The sequence below is a fragment of the Betta splendens genome, chromosome 1 (genome assembly GCF_900634795.4).
Source record: "Betta splendens chromosome 1, fBetSpl5.4, whole genome shotgun sequence".
In the NCBI taxonomy this organism is placed as follows: Eukaryota; Metazoa; Chordata; class Actinopteri; order Anabantiformes; family Osphronemidae; genus Betta; species Betta splendens.
In genome coordinates, this window is record NC_040881.3 from 12,176,310 (window position 1) to 12,195,091 (window position 18,782).

At 43.6% G+C, this 18,782-nt stretch overlaps 1 protein-coding gene across 2 annotated transcripts; it reads right to left on the reverse strand.

The window, feature by feature from the left end:
• Positions 1–305: 305 nt before the first annotated feature.
• On the reverse strand, positions 306–9,689 carry cxcl12b (chemokine (C-X-C motif) ligand 12b (stromal cell-derived factor 1)). Of its 2 annotated transcripts, XM_029147636.3 has the most exons (5): positions 9,488–9,689; positions 7,595–7,712; positions 4,118–4,201; positions 3,336–3,362; positions 306–2,534 (listed from the first exon to the last, which is right to left on the reverse strand). In XM_029147636.3, the coding sequence occupies exons 1-4, from the start codon at positions 9,552–9,554 to the stop codon at positions 3,356–3,358; spliced, it is 276 nt and encodes a 91-aa protein (XP_029003469.1). In that variant the 5' UTR covers positions 9,555–9,689; the 3' UTR covers positions 306–2,534; positions 3,336–3,355. The 2 variants fall into 2 exon arrangements, with proteins under 2 accessions (XP_029003469.1, XP_029003462.1); XM_029147629.3 differs by lacking the exon at positions 3,336–3,362 and having other exon boundaries at positions 9,488–9,684.
• Between the last annotated feature and the right edge of the window lie 9,093 nt (positions 9,690–18,782).

Below are 18,782 nucleotides of genomic sequence, written 5' to 3' on the forward strand. Positions count from 1 at the left end.
ATGAAACGATTTCCTTTTAGTGTTGAATCTACTGTGAATCAACAGAGTGGACGGTGGTGGACATCAGAATATGTTATTAGATATGATGTCATTCAACCATTTTACTCGTACTATAAATATAAAGCATGTAAAAAAATTTAAGATCAGGTGTCTTCTCTACTAAATATAAATAAAATCTGGGTAAGAAATGTGTGACACTGTCAACATGAGCTCCCTCAAACACGTCAGACAGTTTACAGTTGAAATGAAGAATAAAGTAGCAGCTGAACCAACATCCAAACATGAAACAGACATTTAGAGTCCACTTTAGTTCATATGGCTTTATTGTAAAAGGACTTGAGTAACTAAAATACTGCCTCTTGGTTTACAAATGGTGATGATACATAAGGTTCAGTAATGCTCTACAACATCTCACGTACTGTATATATGAAGAATATTTGTCAGAAGCTGCCTCAAAAGAATCAAAGTGATTTCACATTGTCTCGGGTCCACAGCAGAACACATGCGCCCCCTTTATTTAGCTGTTCACACACTGAGAGCCACTAAACGTGGACCTGAATATGTTCTGACCTGTAAAAATGATTGTACACGTTTGGTCTGAAATCGTCTCTCCTGCGGTGACGAACACAACATCAACTGGTGTTAGTTTGGGTGACACAGATTATTAACCCTATCAAATAGAGGCTGGTAACTAAAGCTGCACTTGAATGCCTCTAAAGAAAACAAACCATTTTAAAACATTAGAGTTTTAGTGTTATGTAAAATCCTTCCCCTGTCATTGAGATAATTCTCACATTATTTGAACAACACATTCATCTAAATGTAGCTCTGATAAACTCATCTGGGAATAGATGGTTTGTTTTAAGATTTACACAATGAATAATGATCACTGCATAGTCCATTAGGAAACGGGAGTTTAATCTGACTACTGTGATTTAATTATATAAAATTAATGTCTAATAAATTCCATTACGTTAATAGGAACTGACTTACACTCACATTATTGTTATCCAGTTAGCTGCAGATTGGTAAGAGTAACGCATGTGAGCGGACAGTTAACAAATAGGGTGTAAAATAGAACACAACAAGTGATCAGGACTCCCAGGGCTTGACTTACAAGCTGAGGAGGAGAACGCAGCTCGCGCTGCAGCTTTGCAGCAGCTGAGCGAAGCTGGAGCGAAGGCGCGCGCGGCGCTGGGAGCGTCCAGATTGGAAGCACATGTCGCTCGCTGGGATTTCCAACTCAAATGTTTTGCTCTATTTCGCCTCAGTGGCCCTATCGACACGTCATACATCAGTCTGGGTAAAACTGTAAAACCCCGACCGGTGCCTTCAACCTGTGGGCTGAGCCGAGCGTGTCCCGACCCTGCAACTCAATGACAAAGACTTGTCTTGTCTTCAGATTCGTCCCGCGTTGATTTTTCAGACGGACTGATCCGAAAAACACGGCGCCGCCGCCCCTGAGGGACATTATTGCTTTGTTTGGCCTGTCCATCGAATTGTTACACACACGTGAAAATGAGCTAAAATCCTTTAAAGTAAAACCTTCACGCCGTATGAAAAAGCCTTCATTTAGTAGCTACCTGCTGTACATTGCATTAAAAAGCATTTAGTGAGATTATACACAATATAAAAATGAAACACGTACATATAAAAGACACATCTGATAATAAAGTGGCTCAAATATATATATAAAAAGAGTCAATCCAAAACTTTCCTGTTGCCACCGTGAACATTCCCTTCGTAGCGCTTCTCATTGTGCTGGTTGCTGTGTTTGTATTAGCTTTTCATTCCAAAGTGAATATGATATGAAGTATTGCTTTTCACTTCGCTTTCTTTTCCCACATTAACCTATTCTGAGTGATAAGAGACGGTGCATTCAGAATTATCTTCTGTGCTCGTCTGCATAAATATTTGGTCTGTGTTTAATCACATGCTGCATTGATAAGTGTGTCTTCGCCTTCGTCAGTCACCTGCGGCGTCCGTCTCTACTTTACTCTGTCATTTAGCTTCACAGCAGCGCTTCAAGGCGTCTGTGACTGGTATAAACACAACACTGCATCTTAAATGTTGCACAATATAAACAATGGAACACGTTAAAGGTACATACAGTAGCACCATAGCATCAGTGCTCTTCTATCAGTTTGTCTGCTCCTGCTGTGACCTCAGGGAAAGCAACACACACACACACACACACACACACACACACACACACACACACACACACACACACACACACACACACACACACACACACACACACACACACAGGCTGTGGTGAGAGGCTGCAGCTGGCTTTGAGTACGTTTCTAGTGGACTTGTGTTGGTGCTGGGGGGGAAGTGCTGGTTCTGCAGGTGGTCCAGAGACGTGGACAGATACATACAGCGTGTTTCCATACATCCATAGCAGTGACGGGGAGGTATTCAGGTTCGCTCTCTGAGTTTAGTCTTTCTTGTTGTTGTTGTTGTTGTTGTTGTTGATGTTGTTGTTGTTGATGTTGTTGCTGCTGCTGCGTCTTCTGGATTTCTTCACCCTGCACAGATTCAGACACATGAGCCATTTCCTAATTGACAAATATCACATCCTCCAGCAATAAATGCTGTGACGGCGATGTTAATGAACTCCAGTCTAATGACGTATGGACAACCACAGATGACCTAAAGCACAAGGAGCTGATTTTAAAAGCCCACCGCTGCTTGAAGACGACAGTTAGTCTGATTCGCTATCTGTGATAGATGTACTGTAGTTACAAATGCTCACAATGGACGTAAATGAGACGACTGCACTCTGATTTCTTGCTCTGCTACACTATTACATACATACATAACATTTATCTGACAGCTTCACGTCTTAATGACTTTTAGAAAACATATGCTTACGACTGACTTGGCTTGTGACCCACTACTAAAAGCTATATCTAACTGAGGCCCTTTGCCAATTTTGCAGTGGTTCTGCCCAGAGAAAGGCTCCCCTTAAACGCTGTGAGGGAACACTGTGCAGGCGGCCGTGAGGATTTCTTTCTTCATACAAAGTAATTGGGAGCCGAGGGTATGAACGTGCAGCTGGGGATCGTGGGGAACGTGACCGCTGGGCCGCACTTAGCAGCCGGAGCAGCCGCGTTTGATGGGTTAACATCACAGAAGGTGAAGGTGATTTATGTGTGAGTGGAAAAACAGGTGATGATGACAAATAAAAGTGATTTCCTGGTGGAGGAAATCAGAAAGAAAAGAAATACACACAAATACTAAATTACAATACTCCTCGAGTCTGAAAACAAATGTCACTACAGTACATTGCTCTTATGTCTTAGTCTGTTTGTCTTAGTTCCACTCACTTTGTTCATGACTCCCATTCTCAGCACCTATAAAGTACAAGTACAGGAACTTAACACACTGCTACTTTAAATACTTCAAATAGCTCATGTAATAAGAGAATCTGGATGCAAACAGTGTTTTGTATCTGATGGTTTTCAACGCCAGCTTCACTGAGCTGCGGCGACTGCAGTGATAAGAGGACACCCAGCAGGAGCCACATCTCATTAATCACATCAGTGTAGCGCTTGCTTTCACGTGGCGCTCCTGAAGTGTTTATGGTGTTTTAGGAAGCAGACGTGCAGCCTGGTGATAATCATCCGCACACACAACGGGAACAGCTTTTAGGGGGGAAGATTTTTTTTTTAACTGCTCAGCTCATAAAGACGCCGGAGCTGCTGCAGCTTCAAAGCTTTTCCCCGTTCAACCCGGACACCTCTGTGCTGCTGGTGCTGTTGGCCATGGTAATTCTGAGCATCATATCGGACTGAATGTGTGATAAACTCTGCACGGAGCCGATGGTGCGTTTGATTCGTCTGGCCTGACGTCTCGACCGCGTGCTTGTGGGAAAGGAAGCAGGAACACCAGCGGCAGATTTATCACCACCCGTACGTGATGCTAATTATTCCACAGATAATAACTCAGCCGCTTACATCAACCATGTCACTGATCTCCCTGACTAATTATCAGCAAGAAACAGAGAAGTGGCCGGTTTATTTCTCCTCTCCAGACTCCAGACTGAGGGGAGAGGGAGCTGTATTTCACTGAGTCCCTGTCGGTTTGAGGGCGAGGAGGGTTCTCTTACTTGTTAATGGCGTTCTTCAAGTACTGCTGCAGCCACTTGGTCTCTGGGTTGATGCACACTTCTCTGTTATTCTTCAGCTTGGCACTGTGGAGGCACAGGAGGAGAGTCGGAGGGATTAGGAAAGGTTTGCTTTTAACACTTGTTGCTGATTTACGCTCCATAATTTACACGCTTCCACGACAGCGTAGGTGCGGAGAGAACGCCGCGCGTGAAGCAGAGCCAGAGGAGATAGAGAGGAACCAACGTGTCAGACTCTGATCTAAAACCCCCGGAAATAAATCAAGCTCAAGGACACGGATAGTGAGAGAGAATGTCTTTGCCTTTTTGAGTCTTTATTCTGTAGCTAAACAAGAATTATATCTTATATCTGTCTTCAAACTTGTTTTTTCCTCCACTCAACAAGGCTGCTTATTAGATAAATGACGTTCCTTGTTTTTTTTTTTTTGTTACATGCCTCAATAAGCACTACGTTTATTGTTATAATCATTTATATGCTGCGTTTTCGCCGTACCATGTTTATTTGCCAGCAGCTCCAGTGCATGCCAGTACTCCATGAATCAACAGGCTTGGAAGCGGTACAGGAATCCGTCATAACAAACTATCTGCAGACTTTCATCTCTTCCAGGTTAAATCACGGCCATATGGGAACGTTTCTTAATCTAACCTACGTCCGCGCTGGCGAGAAGCAGCGAATCTCTGGCAACCATCAGGCACGAGGCGACGTGAGGGTCGTGGGATGAGCATCTGAACTGAGGCTGCTGATGCTCAGTAGCCAGACGCGGGTCAGGACTTTGCGTACGGTAATTTTCCCACTACAGCAAACAATCAACAGAAACTCCAAAGACTGATGTAGAAACAACAAGTATAACATCCTGCAATAAATAAAACCTGTAAAGTTCTCAATGTCCTCATTGTCGCCCATATTTTTGATGTACCTGAATATTGAAAGCATTTAAAAGTTTAAAACACAGATATAAACAAATAAATAAAAATGAAGGCACTGCAGAATTAAAACTGTCTATTATAAATTATTGATGATTCTGAAAACGACTAATATATCACAGTCAGATATTAAATATCACCACAACACAATGTCTAATAGTCGTATCCCACTAAGACCTGAGGATTTTTGCTTCTAACAAGCTGTCAGCGGTGTCAGCAGTGGAAGAATAGCACTCGCGGTGCATCTTTTCCAACCATTCGTTTAGGGTCGACCCCTGAATGAATGGAAGCACCTTAATGTTGAGCTCAGAGCTCAGTGCATCGGGTTAATATCTGATGCAGTTTGTGGGGGTCGGGTTCCGGCTAAGCCCCAAAAAAACCTCCGAACATCCATCAAAACCTCCAAACTGAGAAGCGGAGGATTAGCGAGCATAACAGGCTGTCACTGGCTGGTCAGCGGTGAAAAATCACATCTGTCTGCTTCCACTCAGGCGCTGGGAGGCTCCGCGGATCACGGCTCGCGCTCGTCTGGTTCAGTTTAATAATGACATTTGGGAGAATTAGGAGAAAAGTCTCACAGTCCACAGTGACACATGCAATTTTAGCCTTTTGCAGGTGTATTATCGCTGCCACAATCATTCTAACTGGTGCTTTAAACCATTAATTCAATACCCTCTGACTAATTAAAAGTCAGAGGATTTGCTGGTGGAAAGTTATAGGAGTGTGGAAACTGGTACTGTAAGTTCTGTAAGGCCTTTGATAGTTCCTCGTCTCTATGCTTTTGTTCGTATAAAGCGTTTATGTTTATGATTGGTTTTTTTTTATCATCTTGGAGCAGGAGAACGTCTCTAGTGGATACATGGCTGGATCTTTAGCCGGGGATTTGCTCTGTTCTCACCCGGACCTCACACGTGCAGGTCTCACGTCTGTGGCAAAAGGTGGCGTCTGAGAGCCAACCACCCATAGGTGCATCACCTCGCTGCCCCCAGCTCTCCTCCCTCCATCTCCCCGTCAAGTCAAACACAGGCCTCCGTCCCTCCCTCCGCACCGGCTCCTGGTTCAGTTCGAACCCCCGCCCGCTCCTCCACCCTTCCTACGTCACCTCCCCTGTGCCTCGCCCCATTTAGATGCACGCACACGAGCAAATGGGCAAATGGCCCCTGAACTTTGAAGAGCAGTCGAGCAGCGTCCCGCTAGGCATCAGCTCCAAATCCCCCAAACCAACACCTCGGTGAGTTACTGAGTCTACCAGCTCAGTAACTGGATCTGTGTTTGCTCTTCCTTCTGGGGTGTCTCCTTCGCCCCCTCCCCTCCTCTTTTACTTCAGTGGAGAAGAGCAGCTCATCCTCTTGGAAGCTCCGTGCCGTTTTGATGCGACTCCCTTCATCCTGTTTATCTGTCTGCTTGTCTGAATGACCGACCCGGGGCCTAAACCCTACAGTATTTAATTGACTTGGCTGGAATTTGAGGGCCGGAGTTCCGCGAGCAGCAGGTAGTAATTACTTCACAGCAAGTTAATACCAACAGCCTGCTGGGATGGGAGGTGGGGGTGGAAAGAGGGGACACGGTGGGACACACAGGGAGGTGAATGGAGCGGAGCGCATTCCCTCCGCTGTCTCAGTAGAGTGGTCAGCGCATGAGATCTTTGATAGGAGTTTAGGGTTCTGGGTGTGTGTCCTCTCTGACCTTTTACCATCCGCTCACCCTTTTAACATTCAGGTCCCTCTCCTCCTCTTCGGTAGAAGCCTTTTAGCCTTTTGGCAGCGAGGCTTCTGCCGTTTTCTATACCGAACAAATGAATGAGCCTTTACAGCTAATGTGTTCCAGACCACTGGCAGTGGGAGGGAAATTAATAGAGGGACACAGAGGGTCAGCACAAACACAAAGGTAATCACTTTGACCTATAATTATCGCTTCCTTTGCTAAACACAAATCACCCCCTTGAGCTCCGGGCTTTACAGTTTTCCTCTTTCTGAGTGATCGTTGCTGTGAAGCCCGGGATGGATTGAAGGATATTAAAAGCGTAATAAAAGGGCTATAAGATTTAAGATGGATTAGAAATCACGTCCTAATTTCATGGTACAGGTCGTCATTGTTTACTTCATCATTGTAATTATGCTTCATTTGTGTGGTTGAGCTCATCAAAGATTTTTAGCACGATTAAGTAGAATTAGTGTTAATTATTAAACACATCACCTCCCCACAACAGTGACAACAGCAACACAAGCCACAGATTCATTAAATGCAAGCTGGACCAGGTGTTTGCTCTCAAAGAGAGACTGTTCCCATTTTTCACATTCTCATTTTCAACACATCTGAGGAAATAAATCAAAGCGCTGCAGAAGCTTGGCTTCGCCTTAAAAGCAGCACTTTGATGTCTTTCACCAACACACTCATTAATATTCAGCGAGATCTAAACAGCCTCTTGGAAACCTCTTTGCATTAGTCGTGAAATCATTTAAACAATCATCGCATGTTCACATCCGGTGTTTCTTCCAGTTAAACGCTGCAGTGAGCGGAGGCCCGTTCACTTACATGACTTGGAACGGACAGTTGGGCGTGTGCAGGAACTTGAGCTCCTTGATGGCGCGCTGGGGGACCGTGTTGAGAGTGGACCGACACCAGCACCGCTCCACCAGGCTGATGGGCTTGGCTGCAAGCGCACGACACAGAAAACAACGACAAGTTAGAAATTAGGCTCAAACGAAAGGTGAAACGTTAGATGGATGTAGGTTAAAGACAGAACCAGAACTGGCAACCAGTCACACACAGTTTAAATCATCTCACAACAGAACGCAGACAAAAGAGATAAAATAAAAGCTTGTGTCTAATCTTGAGCTTTTTTTTATTTTTAGTAATTAGAAAAAAATAGCATAACATTTATTTATTAATTGTGTTGGTTGTAGTGGAAAATGTGATGAAGGTTTTGTTAAAATTCTTTTATTATATATAAGTATTTAGGTTTTTTTCTTACTTTTAGGATTTTAAAATGAGAAGATCCCTGCTTGCACAAATAAAAGCTTCTGCTCAATCAACTGTAACGAGACGAGACGGAGCACGCAAGCGTATGAGTTTACCTGCCTTTGTGCCCAACAACATGTTCATTAAAAAGAGATTAGCGCCTTCTGACCACTCTGTGTCCCAGCACACACATGCAGGATCGGAGCCTTTCACCCTCAGAGCATTCAGCCGCTCCACTCCACGGGACAAGGGTCCTCAAAATTCAATTTCCAATATTCTCCCCCTTTTTTGTAAAAGCACTCTGCGGCTCCGACGGCCTCTGTGCAAATCACCTCAATTACATTCTTAAAATGATTACAAGTCCCCTTGTGGCTCCACGGGACACAGATGCAGACCAACCTTTTTTTTAAATACCTCTTTTTAGGAGTGTATATAAAAATGATGGCTGTAAAAAAGGCTAGAAAATACAACTTAAATTTGTGAACGATGTACAGTTTTATTTTACCGCACATGCATGGTTTGAATGAAAAATCAATCACTGAGCCCATTTGATTCTTTTTATCCAATTCCAATAAGTCTCCTGCCAATAAACATCAAGCGGTTCAGGTGTGGCGCCCAGACGTTTGCTCTGTGCTTCACCCTCGTCCCATTGATATGCATGTTTGGAGCAGCACAAATGGCCAAATGCTCAGTCATATCAGCCTAATGATTCACACACATCCAGGGTCTTTTCTCATGCAAAGTAAGGGATCACCACGCAGGAGCCAGGAGCGAGCGTCCGCTGGTATCACCCCACCAATGTTTATCTCCAATTAGAAGCTAATTAAAAGAAAGCAAAGGGAAAGGACAAATACACACATTAGACCCCACTCTTTAATATGCAATGAGGTTCTTCCTGGGGCCAAAACAACAAGCTTATCATAACACAGGCCGGGGAAGTTGGCACCCGAACACCCTACCACAGTGAACACGGGAGAGGTGAACCTGCAAACTACAAATTAAAAGCTCTTTTATTTTCAATTTATTGCTTACTTTTCCTGAACTGAAAAGGGCTCCAGCAAATTCTTTTAAAATATCACAACTCATAATTTCTGTCACGTCTTGAATTTAAACGGCTCAGATGTGACATGCAGGATGTACGGTATTAAATTCTACCCTTCTGTGCTGCAAACACGTCTATCACAAAGCATAAAAAAAAAGTTTAATTTGCAGTAACTGGACTATAAGTTAGGTTTCAACTGTCAAAATGGCATCAATCATGAAGCCACTTCCAGTGAATTTTCAGCTCCCATCTTAGAAATGAGCAGATTTTCTAACTGGAATTAAAATTCATTTTAACAGCTCCTGCATTGTCAATAATATAAAAACCACATCACAACAGCCCAAGCAACTGGACGATCCAAGCAACAGCCCCATCCCCCCAATAAAACAGCTCCAACAGCATAAAACTCTACAACAAAAACTCACCGTGGGCCGCTGGTACGTGTGTGGCCACGGCCAGCAAGGCCATCAGTGCCAGCAGTTTGACATCCATGGTGGTGGGCTCACAGGCTGCTCTCTCTCTCTCTCTCTCTCTCTCTCTCTCTCTCTCGCGCTGTGTCTCTGCTACAATCCAGGGCACGACTGTGACCGTGTGCTCGACTCTGCGTCGTATTAAACCTTCAGAGGGGAGAGAGTGAAGGAGGGAGGGAGTCCCACTTTCTCAAGAAGTCCCAGCGTGAGGAGGGGAGGAGGGGAGAGGAGGGGGGAGGAGGGGAGTCAGTATGGACTTCCTCCATTGTAAATGTGTTGGCTGGGACACAAGGATAATGTCTGGGGGGAATTCTTTCTCCTTCTCTGCTTTCTCTTCATTTTTCAATTCTTTTTTCATTTTTCTCTTTCTCTATTTTCTAGTTTATTTTTCTTTCTTTCTTTGCATTAACTTTTCTTCTTCAGCTATTTACAACACACATACACATTCGCGTCACCACACACAGATATCTCACTCACCAGTCATTCGGGCTGTTTGCAGACTCAGCCCCCTGCTGTTGCACTAATATTGTTGTATATTTCAGCTGAGTGTTATTGTTTACTGGGACCCAGACTCTCTCTCTCTCTCTTGCTCTCTCTCTCTCTCTCTCTCTCTTTCTCTCTCTCTCTCTCTCTCTCTCTCTTTCTCTCCATCCTTTTCCTCTGCTTGTTGACTCTGCGTCCTCTGGCTCTGATCCCATAGCGCTTGTCTGATTCATGTCTTTATTAGAAAGCCACAGTCTGCTCAGTGATGGGATCATTAAATGGTTATTTACACCCTATTACATTTAGACACAAAGGAAAAGGGGTTGAAAAGAAATCACAGCAATTCAAAGTAATTTAGACACATTTCTTAGACCTTGTGGTAGATGGAAGCTGATGTTTGTGTTTCCTGAACACAATGTCCCCTAGATGATATAAATATATTATTTTTAATACAGTCAAACAAGGCTTAATTGAGAAAAGAAAGAAAAAGGATGACATTTTTAATCATTTGTGGGTTATTGCTCCATTAGGGAATCTATGCAAAAGTCAGAATTGCGTTAATTAAATGCCACATTCACTTGTAACGGCTACTATTACACACAAAGGGAAAAGCAAATGCATTTAAAAGAAGCTGCAAATAGAACAAACAACTGTAAATTAAGTAATGGGTTTAAAATGCGACTAAAATTTAGAAAGAATGAATAAAATTCAACCAGTTTTCATAATACTTTTTATCTTTAATAAAGGTAATAATAATAATGTGTTAATGTGCAGCCAAAGCCAAAGAACAACCTTTATGTATTGGTGCAGACCCAGAGGTGACGAGATCTTTGTGGCTCTTGGCTCTGACAGGTGAGATTATTTACTTCTCCCATGTTTCTGAAGCACCTGGTCGCTGACGATCTGCTGGAAACCTCAAATGAAGGAAGCGGAGTAACAGGACGCAGATGCATGTGCAGTTAAGTGTCCGTGCATGTGTCCATCTGCAAAACATACATGCAGTTGTCTCCTGTTGCAAAGAGAAACATGCCAGAACCTGCCGCCTCCTCTGTCAGAGCTGATGGAGGTGATTAACCCCCCCCCCCTCACACACACACACACACACACACACACACACACACACACACACACACACACACACACACACACACACACACACACACACACACACACACATCTGCAGCATCACTACCACCACTAATAAAAGCATACACTGCTAAAGACTGGCTGTCAATTCATACACTGGAACCCTCCCCTGCCGTTTACAGGCCCATACCACAGTGGCGTGATGAGAGAGAACTCACAGGTCTGAGTCCTGCTGCAAGCTGTAAACCTGAGAGGGTGTTTACTATTAGCCAGAGAGCCATCCAGTGTAACTGCCATCAACAGGGAGGGGGGGCAAAGAGGCAAACGTCTAATTAGCCTGCAGGAATGTACCTCTGGACACCAATTGTTTCATAACACGTGTTCGACGGGGTTGAATTTCTTGACAATTCAGTGGTTGCCTTTGGGTCATATGAAAAAGCTTTGGAGCAACAGGTAGAAGGAAAAACCATCAGTCCCCCAAGAAGAATCAACATCATGAAGTGGATGTAAATGAGAGTCCTGGTTAATGTACTGCACCAATACATCTGTCAACCCAAATAATCACTGCTAATAAACAGTTTATACACACAATTCACAATTTGTAATATATATTTAATTCATCTGCACGCTTTTTCTATTTGAGGCAAACAAAAAACCCTTTTTAATCCACTTTTCTTGCATGATTCTTACCCTTAAATGTAAACATTATTAAACAGAGCAGGACTAGGAAACACATGCAGGCTGTAAGGTTGGATCTGAGTAACACGACCTCTCACAGCAAAGCTTCACATCTCAGCGTGTGCCTAGCGCATTTATGGGATAACAGCCACTTGTATCACACGTGGGGTCAAAGGTCAGAGCTGCATGTCCCTGTATTGGATTACAGGTACTAGTTCCAGGTAGCGCAGCGCTTTGTTGTGCACATGTCCTGATAGATGAGCGTGCACAAGTGGCCGCCGTGATGACGGATGTGATGGGGAGCATCAGGTCCACACATGCGACGCTTTCCAGCCCATTTGAAGGAAGTAATTGCCCAAATAAAAATTATTACTTGCAATAAACCCTTTCCTTTCGCCCGCGAAACGGATTTGCTGTGTCTTATAAAAATGACTGGATTTACATTATAAGGCTGCGGCTAAATGAAGGAATGGGAGTAGAAAATATCTGAATGTGGTTTAACCCTGACAAAACCTGCTGGTTTCCTGCCACGGCTTCACTCACTTTGTAGTGGATTAGTCAGCTTTAAAGTGGAAAATGAGAATTCAAGTTAAAGCGTCTGTGACATAAACCACAGAAAAATCCGATAAATCCAAAGAGTGCAGGAATGCTTTCACTCTCTGTCCCATTAATCATCTTTCATCAGTGCTAGCGTCAGAGCACTTAAACCAAACGTACAAAAACACATTATTGACATCTTTGGTAAAAGTGGAGCCAAACAAACACGGGCTAATCTTCACGCTAATCTCCCAGCGCCCAGAAGCAGATCTCCGCTGGGTCCACGTGTGGAGAGGAGGTTTGTGGCCCGGCGTTTATTGTGTTTGTCCAGCAGCTCGGGTCTGGTGCTGAGTTTTATTTTATGGTGGCAGGGCAGATGAAAGGCTTCCCTCGGCTGGGCTTAGATCAACAGTAGTTCACAATCACAGTCAAAACCTGCAACGTAAACACACATTAATCAACGCGCGGGAAAGAAATTCTCAAGAGCACCAGAGGCATCGAATGCTCGATTATATGAAGGGAAAGTGTTATGAGTAAAAACAGTGAGCTGGCTGATCGACTTCACAGCTTGGAGACGATTCTAATGTCTCCCCAATAACTAAAAGAGACCAATAAAGTTGAATTTACAAACTCAGTGAACAATATCACTAATAATTTGACAATAGGGCTTGAATGAGAGGGCTGAGGGGTTTAGAGAGGGGGGTGGGTGATGTGTGTGGGGGGGCTTCCTATTATCGCTGAGCCTCAACAGCTGGGATCTCCACACACAGTGTGACAGGCCATTTTACTCTTTATTAAATATTTATGCCCTTAAATCACTAATGAATCAAATACTTTTTTGCAGTGACCAGAACGATCCTCCGTTTAATTATTAATCTCTCCAAAACGTTGCAGAGGGGAAATATCGGCTGCTCATCCAGGCCTGTCTACCAAAAATGACCTTCCTGAAAAAGTGAACTAACACTGCAAATATGTTTAATAGGAAATGTAATCACCGGCAAAATCACGCTCCGATGCAACATATTTTTTTAATTAAGTGTCTTGGAGGGAGGCGGTTGGTGTTAATAGAAAGTCCAAACTCTCATCCAGGAGAGTTTAACCCAGGACTCTGATGCGATTTGCCACCAGCCAGACTGACACAATATTTTCATAACCTCTCTTTAGTCCTTCGCTTCCACAAACACAGCTATAAAACACATTATAGCTCCATGGTGACAAACTGATTTTGGTAAAAAAAAAAATATCTGAACATTTAGGTGATAAGGTCAGAATCAACATATTTGAGACGCTGTTATTTTAATCAAAAATGTTCAAATCCTTTTGTTTTGTTTTGCTTCAGTGGAAGGTTGGCTCATGTGGTTTAAAAGACAAAGTCAATAGTCTGCAACCACAATGAGTTGCTGATCCATTAGAAGTTAATCAGTGTGGCTTCTATCGCAAATTTAAATTGCCTACTTATAGACAAACATATTCACCAATTACATATGTCCACAGAAATGTGGACAAATACGTCCTTTCCTAGATTCTTAGTAGTGCTCTATTTTATCTCCCTACGTTAATGAAAATGCAATGGGTCTGGTAAGAGAGATAAGTCATTGGATTTGATTAAAATGCTGTCACGACTCTGGTGATGGGAGGACCTGGCACATGAACAATACAGTGGTGACAACATATAACAATGTGTTGATTCTCTGGTCAGGCTCTGTTGGACTCCAGCTTCATTTTTATTTATTTATTACTATTTTAATAAGCAGCCAAGTGTTTAATTTTTCAGTGCGTGCAGGGATGCTAATGTAAATTATATGGTCCCTGACCTCAATTTTAGTAGCTAGTTACCACGGTGATGAAAGAACTCACTGCATTTGTGTGGCACAAATCAAACAGCATTCAAAGCATTTCCTAAACTGATTTTGGAAACTCTGAAATACCACAATGCAACTGTTTCAAAGAGGCAAAAGGCAAAAGGCAGCAGCTCAAAGAAGCGATGCATAAAGAGCAAAGTGGTCGTGCCTCCCGACAATTCAATCCAGCATCTGCCGTTCACACGTACAGCACATACAGTCGGACAGCGATGAATGCAGCAGAAAGTGATGTTGAAGCCATTTCCATTTGAATACGTGTCTGGTCCTCAGAATGTGTTAGAAGTTTTCAGCTCCCTGTGTCATTGATGGGAGAAAGGCCTCTCAGCGACTAATCCAGTTTACTTTGTGCCTGTCTGAGGAGGGGAGAATCTGGCATGACACCAAACGGCTCTCAATAGGTTCTTTACGGACGAACACAAAAAATGGCCGCCCCTCCTTCGCTCTCCTCCTCTGTACGTTTCGTTTCCTGCCTGACGAGCACATTGTCTTTCATATATTTGTCAAGAAGCACGGTTGGTCTGTGACCCCGTTGCCTTGGTTTCAGGGCCTGTATGAGGCAGGACATGTGTTTACTGTATGTATTATGGGATGCTGAGAAAAGAGAGGGCAGTCTGGAGTGCTGGTTTCCTTTGGTGCCACAGTCAAGTGTGTGGATTTTTGATGTGGAGCATTCGTGCGCTCCTGTTCTCTGGGGAATGCTTAACGTGGGAGGGACGAATAAAACCCTAATTGGACGGGACGCACGGTGACTGCCGACGTGTGGTCGAGTCACAGGGCTATGCTTCAGTAATTGAGCATCTGGTGTATGTAAAGGCTGCTTTTAAAAACCAAATGGGACAAAACCATTTTAGTTAATCAAATATCCATGAATCCATTATATTGAGACAACAAACAAAGAATATAATTTGATTCATCATGTAGTCAATTAAGTTGACTCATGATTGAAAAGTAAAACCTGTCTAACAGAGGGTGAAGAATATATTGTCAGATAATTGCAAAATAGCAACACAAGAGAAGCATGAAGACTTTTAGAAATATAAAACGAATGTGCAGTGATGTTGTTTTATAGCAAAAAGCAGTGACATTGTGTGTTGTGTGCCAGTGAGTAAATAGGTTAGGGTGTTCACCCTCACTGTCACTGACAGTGTGTGCAAGCCTCATGTGGATGTGACACTTTTCATTACATCACCTCTGAGTCTCTTGTTAGAAAAGACACTTTAATGGTGGCAGCTTACGGCCCGTTCTCTCCCACCGGTCCCATGACATTCCCTGATTGAGGGGTCCGTTCCAATTTGACAAATTTTATTTTCACGAGGCTGTTTGAAGCCAGGAGGCCAGAGAGGCTCAGCGAGAGAGGGGGCTAAATTGAAAACACCGGGAGACATGGCAGAGTTGTAAAGAACATATCCCTCGGCTTTGCTGAGCCGGCGAATTCAATTCAAACTGGCAACAACGTCTTCCAGCTCCAGCAACAATTCAGCATTTTGTGGAATTCTCTCTGCAGTTCAGTGTTTAAAGCCTGTTCAGCCTCATGACAGGATGCTGGTTTTGTCATGTAAATGTCTCACGGGCTCTGAAAACTCAATGCGAGGTGTGCCTGGCACAGCAGGAAGCACTTTGGCACACGTTGGCTTTTGTTCGAACACCTCGCATCACGCACTGCACACATCCATCATTTCCAGTGGCTTCTCTGAGGCCTTTCATCAACACACAAACAGGGGCAGCGGCGCTGAGGGAGCCCGAGCCGAGGCTCTGGTGACGTCCACGCTGCACTTGGAGCACAGCCAAGGTCACGACCTCAGCAGACTGGACAGCAAAGCTCACTCTCTACCAAGTGTCCAGGCTACGCTAGTGTTGTGCTCGTGTTGGCGCTTCACCAGCCAACACCACCCTGGGCTCAACAGAGAAGCCCATTTCAAGCCACACACCAAATAATGCTGATTAGGTGAGGCTGTTGTCATGGCGATAGATCGTCAACAAACCCCTGAGTCTGGTGGTAAATGTGCTTCCATATCTTCCACATGCGTACAGCGTTTTAAAATTTTCCACTTCAGCACTGCCAAAAAACACAACCTGTTTTACGCTCTCTTCTCCTTTAGCGCCAGACGTCTTTAATGAACACTGCTGTAAACTGCTCTTATTCCAGCGCCTCACTGCGCTCCGCGCTCCCGTGCAAATGCAAATGAGTCAACACAGACAGACGAGTAGGGTGGTTAAAACGTCACAATGCTGCTGAACCTTCCAGCCTCCAGCCTTAAAACTAACCTCAGTCGATCCTCAACGTTCTGCATTTTTCCGATTTGAGAAGGTTTTCTCTTAAATCACACATTCTTCTTAGAGTCTCTTGTCTTAAACATCACAGTTAAAGTAGTGTCTGTTGCAGTGAAGTGATGTTTGCTCCAAACCTGAACGCTCTCCTCCCTGTTCCTCCTTTCATGTGGAGCTGTTTCATTTCTCAGCTTCCTGTACTCCAGTTATTTCCTCTGTTGTCACTCATCACCTCACCGTCATTCAGGTTTTCTGACATTCTTCTGCCCTCGACACCTTTTGTCGCCTCTCCTAACGTTACCAGCCATTTATTCTATCCATCTACAGACTGTGGCCACAGTTCTCCCCCTGTTCCGAGAACTCAGCGGGGGAGAGAGGATAAGATCTAGAACAAGTCAGCAGCCTTCATGTTTCATGTCAGCTGTAGCCTAGTTATCCACACGTAGGCGAGACGCCACAGGGCTGGTACACGGGATAACTATAAGGTACACGTGTACACAAATACAATGAGATTGATGGACTACATTCATTTTAATGAAATATGCAGTAACAACTTTGGTGAGAGCTCATATCGTCGCAGTTGTGTTTTCTTTAGTGCAACATTGAATGGCTGGGGGGCATTAGTGCAGGAACATTAGAGTGGTGGTGCCACAGTGACTGACAGCAGTCAGAACCAGCACAGCTGATGCACAATGTTTATTCTCTGAATTCTGATCATTTCAGAGTAAAATGCTTTTTTATGGGATGGACCATGTAAAGACAGGCTCCATTTGATTAACTGCTACACAAATAAGACATCGCAGAAATTGATATCAGTGAAATGAGCAGTCATATATCAACAAATGTTTTGAATGGGGTCCGTGTATATTTAGACTGTGGAGTATTCCGACTGACGCAGTTCCATTATGGCTGAAAGGTCATGAACTTTCAAACAAGCCCTCAGCAATAAATAAAAGTCTCTTGACTTAGAATCATGTGCAGTGGTGTAAACATCGTCCTCTTCAATTGTACAGCTCACCTCCATCCCATCATCCGCTTTAATAAATATTTTCAGACTAAAAACCTTTGGGAGTAAAAGCCGCGTTTGACCACTCAGCCTTTACTGAAGAGTCATGAAGTAGACCAGTCTCCTGCTCTGCACCATCAATTTATGACCTGTCTGTGATAACATGACAGGACGGTCTCTCTCCCCCTTTCGTCTTCTCCGCAGAGAGGGAGACTCAGAGGAGAACTTCCTCTGAGCAATGGTGCTGATGTGAAAGATCAAAGTCCAGGCTGCTTTTCTCTGGCACAGCTGGCTGCAGGTTTCTTCTTGATCTTTGAATATTTAAATATCAATATGCATTACACAAAGCCTATTGATGTAGATATAGTAGAGACATCATTAGGCCACAGGTCACTCTGTGAATTATTTCCTTACTTTAGTGTGACTCTGTATTTCTACTGTGGGTCAGTTGAGCATACTACTGAGGTTTTAACGTAAATATCTATCTTTAAACTGACATCATGCACATTTTCCCACGCTAATGAGACAGATAATAGCATAATTGTGTGTGATAAATGCAGCCATGCTTTCAACTTAAAAATAGGGTAATGTGAACTAAGTAGAGTCATTCATCTAGGGCATCACAGCTCCAACTTTATCAAGGACACAAGCCAGAAATGTAGGTGACGTTGCAGTGTATTTATGGCTACAGCATCCGAGATGGACTGTAGAATGATCCGGATGTGCTGCTCATGTTCAACCACAGCTATACCATTCTTTAGACATGTAAACATTAAATTCATTTAGTCATGTTTGTCATGTCATGCGTTCAGCCATGTCAAGATAAAAGAAGAGACCAGTTGTGACATAAAAAAAAGAGCTTGAAGACCAGAAAGCTGCCTATCGTGAGGAAAAACCTTTTTATAATGTAAGAAAAGAGGGAAAAGAATCAAAGCGTGGCCAGTTCAACACACATGATCGATGCTCCAAATATGATTTCATGTTAATGTTTTCAATTCAAAGGCCATACAAGAACATGCAATGCTCCATATTGGCAGTAAGAATCCCACAATTGCAGATATGAGAATGTTTTAGGGGCTGATGAGGCCAAGGCTCATCTCCAGCAAAGAGATGGGAAGCCGGGCTCTGCTCATAATCAGAAATATGCAAGCACATCTGTAAAACACAGTGGAGCCAATGTCGTAGTGTGGGCGTGCACAGCTGCTGAGCAAAAGAGTTCACAAAACATTTTGTTTGTTAATCTGGAGACAAATGCTTTGAAACTAATTGGGAGGAGCTTCAGTATGTAGCGAGGTGAAGATCAAAAGCGAAGGCATGAAAGAAAGGCTTT